This window comes from Candida tropicalis (genome assembly GCF_000006335.3).
Source record: "Candida tropicalis MYA-3404 genomic scaffold supercont3.8, whole genome shotgun sequence".
Classification (NCBI taxonomy): Eukaryota; Fungi; Ascomycota; class Pichiomycetes; order Serinales; family Debaryomycetaceae; genus Candida; species Candida tropicalis.
This window is the reverse complement of record NW_003020060.1, coordinates 521891-535621: the sequence shown is the minus strand read 5'-3', so window position 1 is coordinate 535621 and position 13731 is coordinate 521891. Positions and strand designations below refer to the sequence as shown.

The following is a 13731-nucleotide window of genomic DNA, read 5'->3' as shown; positions in this document are numbered from 1 at the left end:
TTCGTTATGATTTCTCAACAGATAATAATATCATTCGTTTTATTTTTACAATTTATAAATGCAGCTCCAATTGTGATAACAAGAATGCATACAGCTGCTCCTACCACACAAGTAACTACTATTTATACAGGTACAACTACAGTTTGGTTACCTCCTGTTGGTATTTATATTAGTGATGGACAAACTTCTACTTCTACTATAACTGAAGCTCAATGGAATACTTATCCAGTTACTTTCACAAGTTTCGTTAATAAAGATCAAGTTGATTCTAAACCAACTACCACTGCCGAAGCTCAACAACCAGAAACTACTGAACAAGCTCAACCAGAAACTACTGAACAAGCTCAACCAGAAACTACTACTCAACAAGAACAACAACAACAGCAAACTACACTTACTACTAGAACTACTGAACAACAACAAGTTGAAACTACTGAAGTTCAACAACCAAGTACTACTGAAATTCAAGATGCTGAACCAACTGAACAAGCTGAAACCCAACCAGAAACTACTGCTGAAGCTCAACAACAACCAGAAACCACCGAAGCTCAACAACAACAAGAAACTACCGAAGCTCAACAACAACAAGAAACTACTGAAGCTCAACAACAACAAGAAACTACTGAAGCTCAACAGCAACAAGAAACCACTGAAGCACAACAAGAAACCACTGAAGCACAACAAGAAACCACTGAAGCACAACAAGAAACCACTGAAGCACAACAAGAAACCACCACTTCTACTTCAACTTCTTCTACTTCAACTTCTTCTAGCTCCAGTTCCAGTTCCAGTTCCAGTTCCAGTTCATCTACTTCATCATCAAGTGGTAGTATCCCAGCTCCTTCAGTAATTGTTTATTCACCATATGATGATGATGGAGGTTGTAAAACTCCAGATGAAATCAAGTCTGATATTACTATGATTCACGGTAAAGGTATTAATCAACTTAGATCATATGGTACTGATTGTTATGCATTAACTACTGTTCTTGAAACTGCTAAAAGCTTAGGTATGACAGTTAATCAAGGAGTTTGGTTATCTGAAGCAGGTGTTGATTCAATTGATGATCAAGTTGATCAAATTATTGAATATGCTTCTTCTAATGGTTGGGATGTTTTCAATTTACTTACTATTGCTAATGAAGCTATTAATTCTAATTTTTGTACTGTTGATGAATTAATTTCAAAATTGAATTCAGTTAAAACTAAATTAAAAAATGCTGGTTATAATGGTAAAATGACAACTGCTGAACCACCTGCTACATTTATTAAATATCCTAATTTATGTACTGAAGCTGATATTGATGTTGTTGGTATTAATCCTCATTCTTATTTCAATGCAAACATTTCTCCAGAAAATTCAGGTTCTTATATTGTTTCTCAAAAAAATCAAGTTGCTGGATTATGTAATGGTAAAGATGTTGTCATCACTGAAACTGGTTATCCTTCAAGGGGAGCCACATTGGGTTTAAATGTTCCAACTGATGAAAATCAAAAAATTGCTATTGCTTCAATTATTAGTGAAACTAATGGAGATTGTACCATTTTGACCACTTATAATGACTTCTGGAAAGATCCTGGTCCATATGGTATTGAACAATACTTTGGTGCTATCCAATTATTTGCATAAAACTAACAAACATAATTCATAATTCATTGTTAAATAGGTTAATACGTTTATATAGATTTATATTCTTCTTCTTCCTCTTTCTGTTTATTTGTATATTAGAAATCAATAATTTTATTTGGGAAAAATTCATCAATTAATTCAAGATAGTAAGGTTTTAATTCTTCAACATTATATTGTTGATCAGATTTGGAATATAAATCATAAGAATTAAATGCCTTCACCGCACGTAACATTTCTTTATCATGATCATCCATCAAGTAACTATATGCCAATTCTTGATGCCATGGATAAAATGAATGATACCTAATCATAGCTAATGCTTCAATTGGTAATGTAGAATTTTTCTTTGCCACATGATACATATATTCATCATGACCCCAACTTAACATTACTTTATCTAATCCACAATGTTTTGAATATATTCCATATTTTGTATTATATAAAGGATTTAAAAAATCAGGATTTTTCTTAAAACTATCAGGAAATATAATTCGTTTCAGAAATTTACAACCAACTGGGAAAGTATCACCAACAACATCCCATTGACCTTTTGAATCAAAAAAATATAATAATTTACCTAAATCATGAATTAATCCAACTAATTGAAACCATCTTGGTTTTCCATCTCTTCTAATTGCTTCAGCTGTTTGTAAAGCATGATCAATTTGTGATAATTCTGTATCGGGATCAGAATCATCAAGTAATTTATTTAATCTTTCTAATCCTTCCCAAACTGACATTTTAGCTCTTGTTTTAGTTTTAAAATTAATTCTTGCTTGAATATTATAAGCAACTGTTTGTTTTTCATGTTGTTCTTCATAAAATTGTTTAACTCGATCACATGCTAATTCATATTGTCGAAATGCTTTAGTATCTATATTTTTATAATATTCTGAAGCTATTTGCCAATTTTCATCCGCTGCTGATTCTGAACCTTGCTCTTCTAATTTAATTTCATCATCAATTGAATGTTTTGGAGATGTGGGTGAATTCTTTAAATTCCCTCGAAGTTTATTTACTTTTAAAATATCATCATCTAGTTTATCTAGTAGTTTACCTTCTTGAGACTTAGGTTTATCCTGACTTGGTTTCGTTATCTTGTGTGACATGTTTATAATCGGTTGTGGTGTATGATGGTGTGATGATTATAGTTATTCCATATTTTTGAATATTCAAATTTTTTTTTTGCTTATTCGATTGCCCTACGCTTTTCCAATTCCTCAAAAGATATCACCAGTATCGACTGCAAAAAAAAGGTAGACCCAACAAGAGACATTCATCCTACAAGATCAACTTCATTAAATTCTAAAACTTCTAGTTAAAAATATATTACCTAAATAAGATAAAGAAAAATCAAATTGAGAGAGAAAAGAAGAAATCATTAACTTTTTGTTATTCTAGTTTAAAATGCAAGCATTGACAATTATTCGTTAGAAAACTATCTAAAAAGCTAAAGCAACCAACAAAAGTGGTAAAGTGTACCAAGCATTGTTAATGGTGTTAACGACACCAGCACCTTCATAAGTGAAGACTGGAACAGTACCATTACCAGCTGGTTGAGTACCATTATTACTGCTGTAAGTAACAGTAGTTGGAACTGGGTATGGAACAATAGTGGAAGTGATTTCAATGGTGGAGTAAACAGTTTCACCGGATTCTTCACCAGCTGGAACAACAGTAGAGGAGACAACAACACCTGAAGAAGAAGAAACAATGACAGCTGGAGCAGAAGTAGTTTCTGGTTGTTCTTTTTGGTGTTCCTTTTCTGTTTCATTTTCAGCTGGAGCTGGAGCAGAAGTAGAAGTAGAACATTCAGTAGTGCCAGTAACAGTTTCAACGTGACCTTCTTTGGTAGTGGTAATAGTAGTGGTTTCACCAGCTAAAGTTTTTGGTTGTTCAGCGGTTTCGGTTTCTTCGCAAGAAGTAGTGGCAGATTTGGTGACGACATCTTTGTTACCTTCTTGAGTACCGGTACTAGTAGTACAAGGAACGGTGGAAATAGAAGTTGATCTGATGGTAGTAGATTCAACTGGAACAACAACTTCACTATTAGTCAATGGACAATAGGTAGTGTAAACAGTGTGGAGATCAGTAACAACAACATAGCCAGTGGTAACTGGAGTAGCGTGACATTTATCTTCTGAACAAGAAGTAACAGTGACAACAGTCTTGTGGATATCAGTGACAGTGATAAGACCAGTACCAGAACCTGGGGCTTTGGTAGCAGAAGATGAAACAACGGTGGATGAACTAGAGGAAACCTTAGTAGATGATTGAGTGGAAGAAACAGTGGAGTTACCGTAGTAGTGAGCAGTAGAAGAAGGTAAAGTAGTAGATTCAACAGTTGGTTCTTCAGTAGTGGATTCTTCAGTTGGTTCTTCGGTAGTGGATTCTTCTTCAGCAGTGGAAGTTGATTCTTCTTCAACGGAAGATGAAGATGGAGCTTCACAGACATTATCATTCAAAACTTTCTTAACTTGAGCAGCGAAATTTTCACCTTCATCATTAACATTTGACCAAGCACCAGAAGCATCCCAGAGAGAAACACCAGCAAAGTTGGCATCACATTTAATTTGATCAATAGCAGTGGATAATTTTTCGGCATCAACGTAACCGGCAATGTTACTGGTAGCTGGAACACCAACAAATAATTGAATATCAGAGTTTGGTGCAGTTTCAGCAAAAGTTTGCCAAGTATCATAGTTGAATTCTTGATCAATAGAACATTCGTTGTTGTAAAATTGAATGAAAGCAAAATCAAGTGGAACTTGATTCATTAAATCTTTAAGCAAAGCATCTGGGTATGGACATTGTGGAGCAGCAGATAAGTAGTATTGTTTAGAAGAATCTTCAGAAAATTTAGATCTCAAAGCAGTAGCTAATTCTGGGTAGCCAACAGATTTGCCATCTTCATTTGGAAGTTCGATATCAAAATCAAAACCATCAATAATGGCATCATCAAATGGTCTTTCATCATCTTCACCAGCACCAAATTTGTTCCATAAAGTAGTGGCGAATTCAGTAGCACTACCAGTGGTTTGGAAACCGTAGTTACCAGCGGCACCACCCATAGATAACAAGACTTTCTTACCTTTAGATTGACAAGTTTTAATATCTTCACCAATTCTTTGACAATGCAATAAACCAGAGCTGAAAGTATCACCACATTGGTTAGCAAAGTTGACGTTTAATGGGTCTGGGAAGAAGTTTAAGAATGATAACAAGATAATGTCAACATCAGTGTTATCACAGTAAGCGGCTAATCTTTCTTGACCACCATCGGTTTCAGCAAGACCAACACTGTTTTGGCCCCAATAAAGAGCAACTTGGTTGGTGGCACTGGCTAAAGCAGTGGAAGCAAGAATAGCTGTTGATAATAAAGCTTTAATTGGTAACATATTTCTTTCAAAGATCTAGATAATAGTGTTTGGGTATAAAACAAATAATAATAATAATAATTAATAACGAGTGACTAAGTTGGATTTATTTAAATCAACTAAAATTGAATGAACGAAAGACTAGTAAGTTGGAGTTTATACAACAAGATATTTGTTTATCTCTTAATTAAAGAATTAAAAACTTGATCTTGAAAGTAAAATGAAAACAGGAAAGTAAACACTGATATTAAAAAAAGTAAAAAAGGAAAAAAGTCAGAATAAGAGAACTGCAAAAAATAATTATAATAAAATTATGATGGGAATAAGGATATTTTTATAGTAGATTTTCTTATATTACAGATTGAATAAAATATTCCCAAATTAATTGACTTATTTTAGTAACAAGTAAAAAGAAATCACGATGACAAATAATAATAATAATAATATTTGCCATAAAAACATTTACAAAATTATTAGAATGTTACTATTATTTAGACAAAAAAAAAGAGAGTACTAAACTAAAAACTATCAAAACCATACAAATGCAACCGCACCAATAGACAATAAATTGGGTATAGTGTCGATAATTTGGATTATGCATTTGAGACATTTCCCTCCAATCAATGACATTCTACGAAGTTAAATTAACACACTGCATTGTTGTGGGGCGTTCAACCTCGAAAATTATTGCGTTGACTAAGAACCAAAACCTATGAGATCTAAAGTTGAAAAAAAAAAAAAAAAAAAAAATTGCTGCACGAGATTTCGTGTTTTTGTTTTGTTTTTGTTTGATGCGCAATATCTTAAGATTTCAATACTACAATGGAAGATATGTTTGATCTATACAGGATTGACTATTGTGTCGAGTAAAGTGTCATTAATTCATTCAGCTAGTGGGTCTGATTGTTAACTACGACGAGCAATTATTATATTCTACTAAGCATGTTTTGTAACTACCTTTCCGCCCCCTATTAATACCAAAGTGAGGGATTAACTTCTTGATGATGGAAATATGAACTTGTTTGATTTGCATACCAAATCTAGAATATCTACAATATTCTCTGTTGAGATCTATGTTACAAGAAATTATTCTATTTCTTTTCTTTTCTTTTATTTTATTTTACGATTTCTCTAAAGAATAAAAGCCTATAAATGTAATTCTTGAATTTAAGTTATCAGTGTGAAGAACAAAAAAATCATCTCGACGCAAGAAAAGCCTTGAATAACGTCAAAAAAAAAAAAAATCATTCTGCAGGTGATGATGGACAGTACCATTATAATGAAACAAATCGCCTCACAACGCGTATATTACCGACTACACGATATTTAGGTTATGTCATTAACTGCTATTGTAGAATATCAAACCAATTATTGGATCTATTGGAAAGACGCTTATGTAATCAGCTGTTATTTCGTGTGAAACAATGACAAGTTAGGAAATGTTGTTTCCATTTTTGTCACACCAATTTTATTTTAAAGTTCGGGAATATTTTCTTGGCAGAGTAGGTTTGTCATTTGATACACGACTTGTGAATATTAAAGAAAACAACCACGCAATTTGTTCATATTGGATATTACTCAATGGGTCTTTAACATAAAAGGATATAGAAGTATTGATTCATAAGGATAACTTGTCCATGGTTTTTATATTTGAGAAAGAGTATGTTAGTTCTTTACAATACAACTGTGTTATTAAGCAGCACATGTGTTAAAGAAACAAGTTTATTATACTAGGTTACGAGAGAAGAAAATATTATATTGCAGAAATTTTTTTGTTGGGTGTTTACATTTCGTCCAAAATTGGCGCGTCTTTTTTAGGGGCCGTAGGCGTGGACGAAGACGTACAAAAAAGTGGTCGCGTCATTTTGTGCTTGTACTTAATTCTCCACAATTTATTATTGGATTCGTCCAATAATTGTAAAATGACTTACATTTATACGACACGAGCTAACTGAAATCTGTCTTATATTATATTTTTGCAAGGAAGCATGTAAAACGTTAGAAAGAATATCAATGATCATCATGAATTTCTAGAAGTATTGATTCAATTGATAAAACAACTTCAATGAGTCAATAGCATATCATTGTCACCGTAAAGTTTAACTTTACTCTCAAGAAGAATTTCCTCAGACGGTGTCCCTTCCAGAAACCAAACATGTACAAAATGGAAGGCAAATGTGGTGATTTCCGACAATTGTGATATGTACAATGGATAAATATTCGAACCAATTTTCTGTCATTAAATTATTTACACGAACAATTACCAACAAATTCAATAATGGGTTGAGTAGAAACAATAAGAAACCTTCTGATTCTGGTTTTACCTTTCAGTACAACTTAATCTCTCTTGATGTCTATAGAACCAGAAATTTTCTTTGGTTTTGGTAGAAAATTGCGGCAAAAAATTTCCAAATTCCAAAGCGAGGAATCAAATTATTATAATGTATTACCAATAAACAAGTTTTACATTACTGAAGTGATAAAATATCACTTATTTAATAATATATATATATATAAATCACCGTAATAAGCTAAAAATTATAATAAATACTTATTCTGGCCATTGAATATCCGAAATATATCAATTTCTATATTTTGTAAGGGGAGAAGAGATTTACGTAAAAATTTGGGATATTTCGTGCGTCAATCAATTTGAAAATCACGGGAATAAACCACTTGGAATCCTGATGGAGCCCTTTGAAAGCACTACATGGTTTAAAAACTGTAAAAATAATATAATAATAGTATATACATGATTATATCTACATTAATATTCAAATTAATACAATTTGAGAGGGTTCAGTATCATAATTATTGAGTTATTTAGGAAAACCATAATTCCCGATAAAAAAAAAGATACTTTGATTTTTGAAGAGTAAGGTTTGATAGCTAACTCCACCAGTTTTCATTGTATTGGCTCAAAAGTTAGTGTGGCAGTATTAAACAAAGATATAAATAATATCATGCTGCCAAAATGACTAGAATCGAGCTATAATCGATAGATCTAGCAAAACATAGACAACTTCATGAAATTACTTTGGTTTTAAAAATAAGAAATTTAATTTTTTGTCGTCGCATTTTTAGAAATTTCCTTAAAATTACTGAGGTTTCTTATTTTCCACCTTTTGGCAACTTTTGGGTAACCTTATGATGTTACTATTTTTCTGCAACATAATGAGGTTTTCAACAAACTAAAAAGAATACCGCGATTTCTCAATTTTGGTTATTTCTAAAAGTTTTTCGCAACTTTATAAATACACCTATTTTTCCAAAATTTCGCAACAACATCAATTGACTGGTAACAGCTTTCATCATATTTTTGTTAGACAATAATATTGATAAACAATATAGTGAAATAGTATGAATGCTCTTATAGACTATCTTTATATATAAAATATCGACAAATATACATCAGCGGCAATTAACGAAACTATGCTGTATCGGTATAAAAATCCAGTCTATCCTTCATTTTCCAAAGGAGGTGAATTGTAAGTAGATTTGATCGAAGATTTTAGTGTACAACTTAAATGAGCTCGATGGTATAAAATCAGCCAGCATTAAAAATATTTGCCGAATAAAATTGGCTATTAGTTATGCTGAAAATCTTTTCAAATGCCTATTCTCGACGCACAAACTCTGCAAACTCTTGAATTTGGGTCCATGGTTCGTACGAATGAATCTGAAGAAGAAAAAAAGAAGAACTCTAATATCAGAAAGAATGAAATATATAATACATAAATCGGGTTCTGTTTCATTACTATCACTATTAGTACTTAGCAGGACGATCTATTATGTTATTCTTTTAATATATCATCAAGTTAAATGCATTAAACCCACAATGGATCATGCTTCCAACCATTACAACTGAAAACACATAATCAGTTGAATTTTGTATGGGGAAAAGAGATTCAAGTGATTTTGGAGATTTTTTCGTGTGTAAACCGATTTGAAAATTACGGAAATAAACCACTTGGGTTCCTGATGAATCCATTTGGAACATTATATACACCAATACTGTGACTTATCAATATTCAAGTACCTTAAAATAATGGTAAACATATGATTATTATAAAGATCTAATTTTCAGAGGGCTAGATAATACAATTATTGATAAATTTATACAAATTTTGTGAGACGTCTCATGAAATGCAAAATTAATACTTTTTATGTACATAATATTGATAGGTCATTGAATACTATCAATATTCTGATACAGATATATATAAACCAATGGAATATATCAAGTATTAAATAATGTAGTGAATTAGATTCCACCTTTTGTTCTGTTAGAATGTATACAATATCCATAGACACAAACTTGATTTTCTATAATATGTTTCAAGTAGTTTATTTATAGTTTGCCATAAAACTAAACAGAAAAAGTTGATTGATTCCAAATGTTTTATACTTCCGCAATGATTTTATTGTTATTTTTAATAATGCTTGTTCATTTGCGTACTTTCCCTTGCAGTACAGTTATCAAGTTATTCAACTAGTATTTTAATTTGGGCCTTTTCATACTCTTAATAGATGGCATGCAACTTAGTATTTGTCCATGATTATAATAATAATTTGTTTTACATTATGAAACACATTTTCATTGTCATCGACAAATAAGGAAATTTTAAGTTTGCATTAAAACTGTCGTATGGAACAAAATGCAACCCTGGGGACAAAAAATTTGCAGCTAATAGGCTTCTTCGGACAAGGACCATGGAATTAGATGCAAATCAGAAACGTATATAAAGGGGTAATCGTCCTGTATCAAGTTGTGGTATTTCTATTTTATCATTATCAATAAAACAAAAACAAATCAACAATGGCTGCTCAACAAACTAACAACAACGCTAACGCTAAAACTCAATCCGCTTCTGCTGCTTCTAAGGATAACGCTGTTATTCGTGTCTTGAATGGTAGAGGATACATGGCTTCCAACTGTACTGTTATGTAAAGTCCCAATGGACTTCATAATTGAAGATATTTGTTTTTGTATTTCCTTGAATTATATTATTTGAACAAATCGTTGCTTATTTATACTTATATCTTTTCAGTATTTTAGAATAGAAATTTATCTTTATTGCTTTCGAAATTTCATCACTTGTAAACTAAGTGAATCTAAAACAGAATATTGTAGTTAATTAATTTATAAATGATAGGTCATATATTAAGTAACCTCCACATGTGAATATTACAAGCAATATGAAAGTACTAGGAGATAATTATTGCAATTCAAGAAATTCAAGAAATATTTGCAGCCTTATGTGTAGAAACCAATTTTTTACTGCATAAATTGTGTCAAATTTATGCTAATAAATAACAAAATATATGATTAAGATATAATTATTTGAGATAGATACAAGCTAATAACACGAAAAAAATTTATTTCCAGTAATAGATTACGATTATTAAGTAATTCTAAGATCAATAGAAATAGTTTTGCTTTTTATTGTTGACGATTTACATATTTGCCGTCTCACGTGAGAAAAACTCAGGAGATGTTTCTTTAGAAATTTACTGTTCCACCTATGTAGTTACAGAGATTTTAAAACCAGGCAACCATGGCTATAGATTATTCTACAATGATAGTAGGAATATTAATATATATAAAAAAAATTGTTTACTTTGCAAAAAATTTAAAAATAAAGCTCTCTTGCGGGGAATCGAACCCCGATCACGCGCGTGACAAGCGCGTATTCTGACCGTTAAACTACAAGAGATGTTCTTGTGGAAGTGGAATGCACATGCTTTTCTATACAGCAAAACATACTGTTACTTCTACAGTTTTCTATTATTTAAAATCTACTAATTCTTTCATTCTAGTATAAGAATGTTGACAGTACTATAAAATTCTTAAGCAGCTGTCAGTACTATAAAACATCGAAACGATTTCAATGATTTGTCAACTGCCAGAAGCATGCACTAGATAGAAATAACTAATCATAACCAATTGGTCTGCAATCTCCCCTTGGTTTATTATTATCAATGAACAGAAGGAAACTTACCTTTTCGTTTTCGATTGATGACAAAGTTGGCAAGTTTATGCCCAATTTATTTCACGTGTTGGCCACCTTCTGCTAACGTCTTCTAGAATATTTCCATGTTTTCTTGGACGACCCGTTGTCTTTGATTTCAAGTGCTCGATAAAATTGATAAAGTGATTTTGTTGAGTAATTCAACCAGTAGCAGTTAAATTTTCAATGAGAATTGATTATCATTGCTAGCTAATTCCGATTGTTATTCCACATAAAGGAATAAACCTCCAAATTCCAGAGGCAGTCTGTCCACCCACCTGTGATAATTTGTACTTTTCCAATGTGTCGGATGTTACGGGAACTCCCCAATTCCAGTTTATATATGTTCTGAAATACCGCCTTGATCATTTACCTTGTTATTGCATCAATTGATGATGGTGAGCGATAATCTGGATCAAGGTAACAAAAAAGAAAAGCAATTCGAGACAACATTCAATTTTGTACGTAAGAGAATATTTGCTGCAAAAAGTATGATGCAAAATCGGATATGCAACATTGCCAACAGTACTTATTCAATTAATAGTGGGTTCCATAGCTCATTTTATTACTAACAAGGCCCTGTCTTTGCAATATAATAAAATGTGGAAATAGCAAACCAACAGTTTCCTCTAAATCATGGAATATTCCCGCATTCCAACAACAACACCAACAAAAAAAAAATGGAAAAAACGCGCGCACACGGAAATACTTCTTATTGTTGTAGTAGCAGAAAACGAACAGGAAAAAGAAACAATGCAAGAACGGAATATGTTCTATAAAACTCGTACATTGGAATATCATCATACAAGGGAGGAAGGCAGTAAAAAGGTCATATATATGTATTAACATCCTTGAAAACATTGAATACAAACAGAATGTGATATAGAGAAAACCCCTCATCATGTAGACTCATGTATGGAAATTTCTTTGGAACAATGCGGACGGAAATATTTAGACCTACTTATACTAAAATTGACATAATGGTGTAATTACATGTGAGGACAAGACAAGCCCCTCAAGTGACAAAGTGCGAAAGCCTAACAAAGGGAAAAGAAGAAATAAGTGAATTAAGGACAGTTTCTTTTACATTTTCATTGATCTTCTTCTTTCATGCTTGATTTTTTTTTTTCTTTTCTTTCTTTCTTTCTGTCATTTTTGCTACAACAATCAAGTTTAACCGAATCGATGATGTAGAATCGGTTAGGAATTCCTTTTCTGGAGATCTAACAACAAACTTCATTAGAAGACCATCTTAATTTTTTTTTCTTTTGAGACAGAACCCCCTTAAAAAAGAATGTCAAACCCCTAAGTAAAAAAAAAAAAATGATTGCAAAAAAAAAAAAAACAAAAAAAAAAAGAAAAAGAAAATTTTGGCGTGAATATACACGCGGATTTCGGATATACAATAAACAATATACACACATACGAAATTCAATATATTTCAGACAGTACCATAATAATATATCGGAAATGATTTATCTACTCACTGAATGAATGAATGAAATTGCCGTGCTTTACGGTTGCAAGAATTTCCCCTAAAAGAATAAGAATACAAAAATAAATTAAACAAAAGTAGCTGATATGCAGCAAAGGGAATAATTTATGGCGTTACTTCATTAACTCACGGACAGGAAACCAATTCCCATTCCGAGAGAAAAAAACCCGTGAACTAATAATCAGAAGATATATAAGCTATGGAGATGCAATAGCAATCTAACCAATTGTAGAGTGATAGAAATGAGATATTAAACTGTTGATATCTAAAGACTATAGACTCTCTGAACCATGTATTTGTAGAATTTCCTCTACATAGACAATATTTGTAATCTTTGTCATCGGTTGATATTGCTGCTTGTCAAAAATAGTTCATGGTAGCTTTCATTAGCCATAAATTTCGGTTTTTGTTGGTATTTGAAAAGTTTTCGACATCAGATACAAAAAAATCACAATAATGGAAAAAGCAATAAAAGACCATCATTAATCATTATGAGTAAACTATAATTACATATTAGTAAATCCTTCTTTATGCTTCTGCCCTGTTTTGTTCTAACATTAGTATTGTTTTCTTTTTTACATGCATTCTTCTATTTCCGAATTCATAGGGGGGTTGAGATTTGAAGTGGTTTGTAGTCTGAGAAAGAAATTTAAACATTATACATTCCTATATAATTAGCATTCGATGCCTTTTTTTTTCATAATCTTGGATGGTCAAAGATATTAAAGAAGAAAAATAAAAATACCATCAACAAATTGAAAGTAAAGAGGTGAAAACAAAATTGAAATATTAAAATTTCATTGAATTATTTATTTTATTTTATTTTATTTTATTCTTTTTTTATTCTCCTTTTGTTAGTATCAATTGTGCTAGATCCTGTTGCTTTTTGAAGAAGTAGTGTCATTTGATTCTGGTGAGTTAGTTAAACTAATCAATTCTACTTTGTATTGAATAATTGCACATTGGTGTAGAACCCAGAAACCTTGAATAGACCAAAAACATCAAACAATCAGAAATAGGAAAAGAGAAAAACAAAGCAAATCAAAGGGGAAAAGTCATTTTGGTACGGAAACGAAAAAAAAAAAAAAGAAACAAAGGAAAATTTACCCTCACCGGCTAAAACCTAAGCTAATTTTTACACTGTGGAAGACTTTTTTTTTTTTTTTCTTCATACATTGAACTAAAAAAAAATTCTCGTTAATAGATTCCGATTTTACAC

At 31.6% G+C, this 13731-nt stretch overlaps 4 protein-coding genes and 1 non-coding gene across 5 annotated transcripts; 1 reads left to right on the top strand and 4 right to left on the bottom strand. All coding sequences in view use genetic code 12, as the record gives it.

Moving 5' to 3' along the window:
- Positions 1 to 6: 6 nt before the first annotated feature.
- On the top strand, positions 7 to 1629 carry SCW11 (putative glucan endo-1,3-beta-D-glucosidase; the record flags this gene model as incomplete). Its single annotated transcript, XM_002551114.1, has 1 exon — positions 7 to 1629. The coding sequence occupies one exon, from the start codon at positions 7 to 9 to the stop codon at positions 1627 to 1629; it is 1623 nt and encodes a 540-aa protein (XP_002551160.1).
- A 95-nt stretch (positions 1630 to 1724) lies between these two features.
- CTRG_05457 (uncharacterized protein) lies at positions 1725 to 2738 on the bottom strand (the record flags this gene model as incomplete). The annotated part of the gene is made up of 1 exon (XM_002551113.1): positions 1725 to 2738. One exon carries the CDS (start codon positions 2736 to 2738, stop codon positions 1725 to 1727), a length of 1014 nt encoding a protein of 337 aa, XP_002551159.1.
- A 333-nt stretch (positions 2739 to 3071) lies between these two features.
- On the bottom strand, positions 3072 to 5027 carry CHT2 (GPI-linked chitinase CHT2; the record flags this gene model as incomplete). Its single annotated transcript, XM_002551112.1, has 1 exon — positions 3072 to 5027. One exon carries the CDS (start codon positions 5025 to 5027, stop codon positions 3072 to 3074), a length of 1956 nt encoding a protein of 651 aa, XP_002551158.1.
- A 5624-nt stretch (positions 5028 to 10651) lies between these two features.
- On the bottom strand, positions 10652 to 10723 carry CTRG_06372. Its single transcript has one exon. It is a non-coding gene; the product is annotated as a tRNA-Asp (tRNA).
- An 831-nt stretch (positions 10724 to 11554) lies between these two features.
- On the bottom strand, positions 11555 to 11920 carry CTRG_05455 (uncharacterized protein; the record flags this gene model as incomplete). Its single annotated transcript, XM_002551111.1, has 1 exon — positions 11555 to 11920. The coding sequence occupies one exon, from the start codon at positions 11918 to 11920 to the stop codon at positions 11555 to 11557; it is 366 nt and encodes a 121-aa protein (XP_002551157.1).
- Positions 11921 to 13731: the final 1811 nt, after the last annotated feature.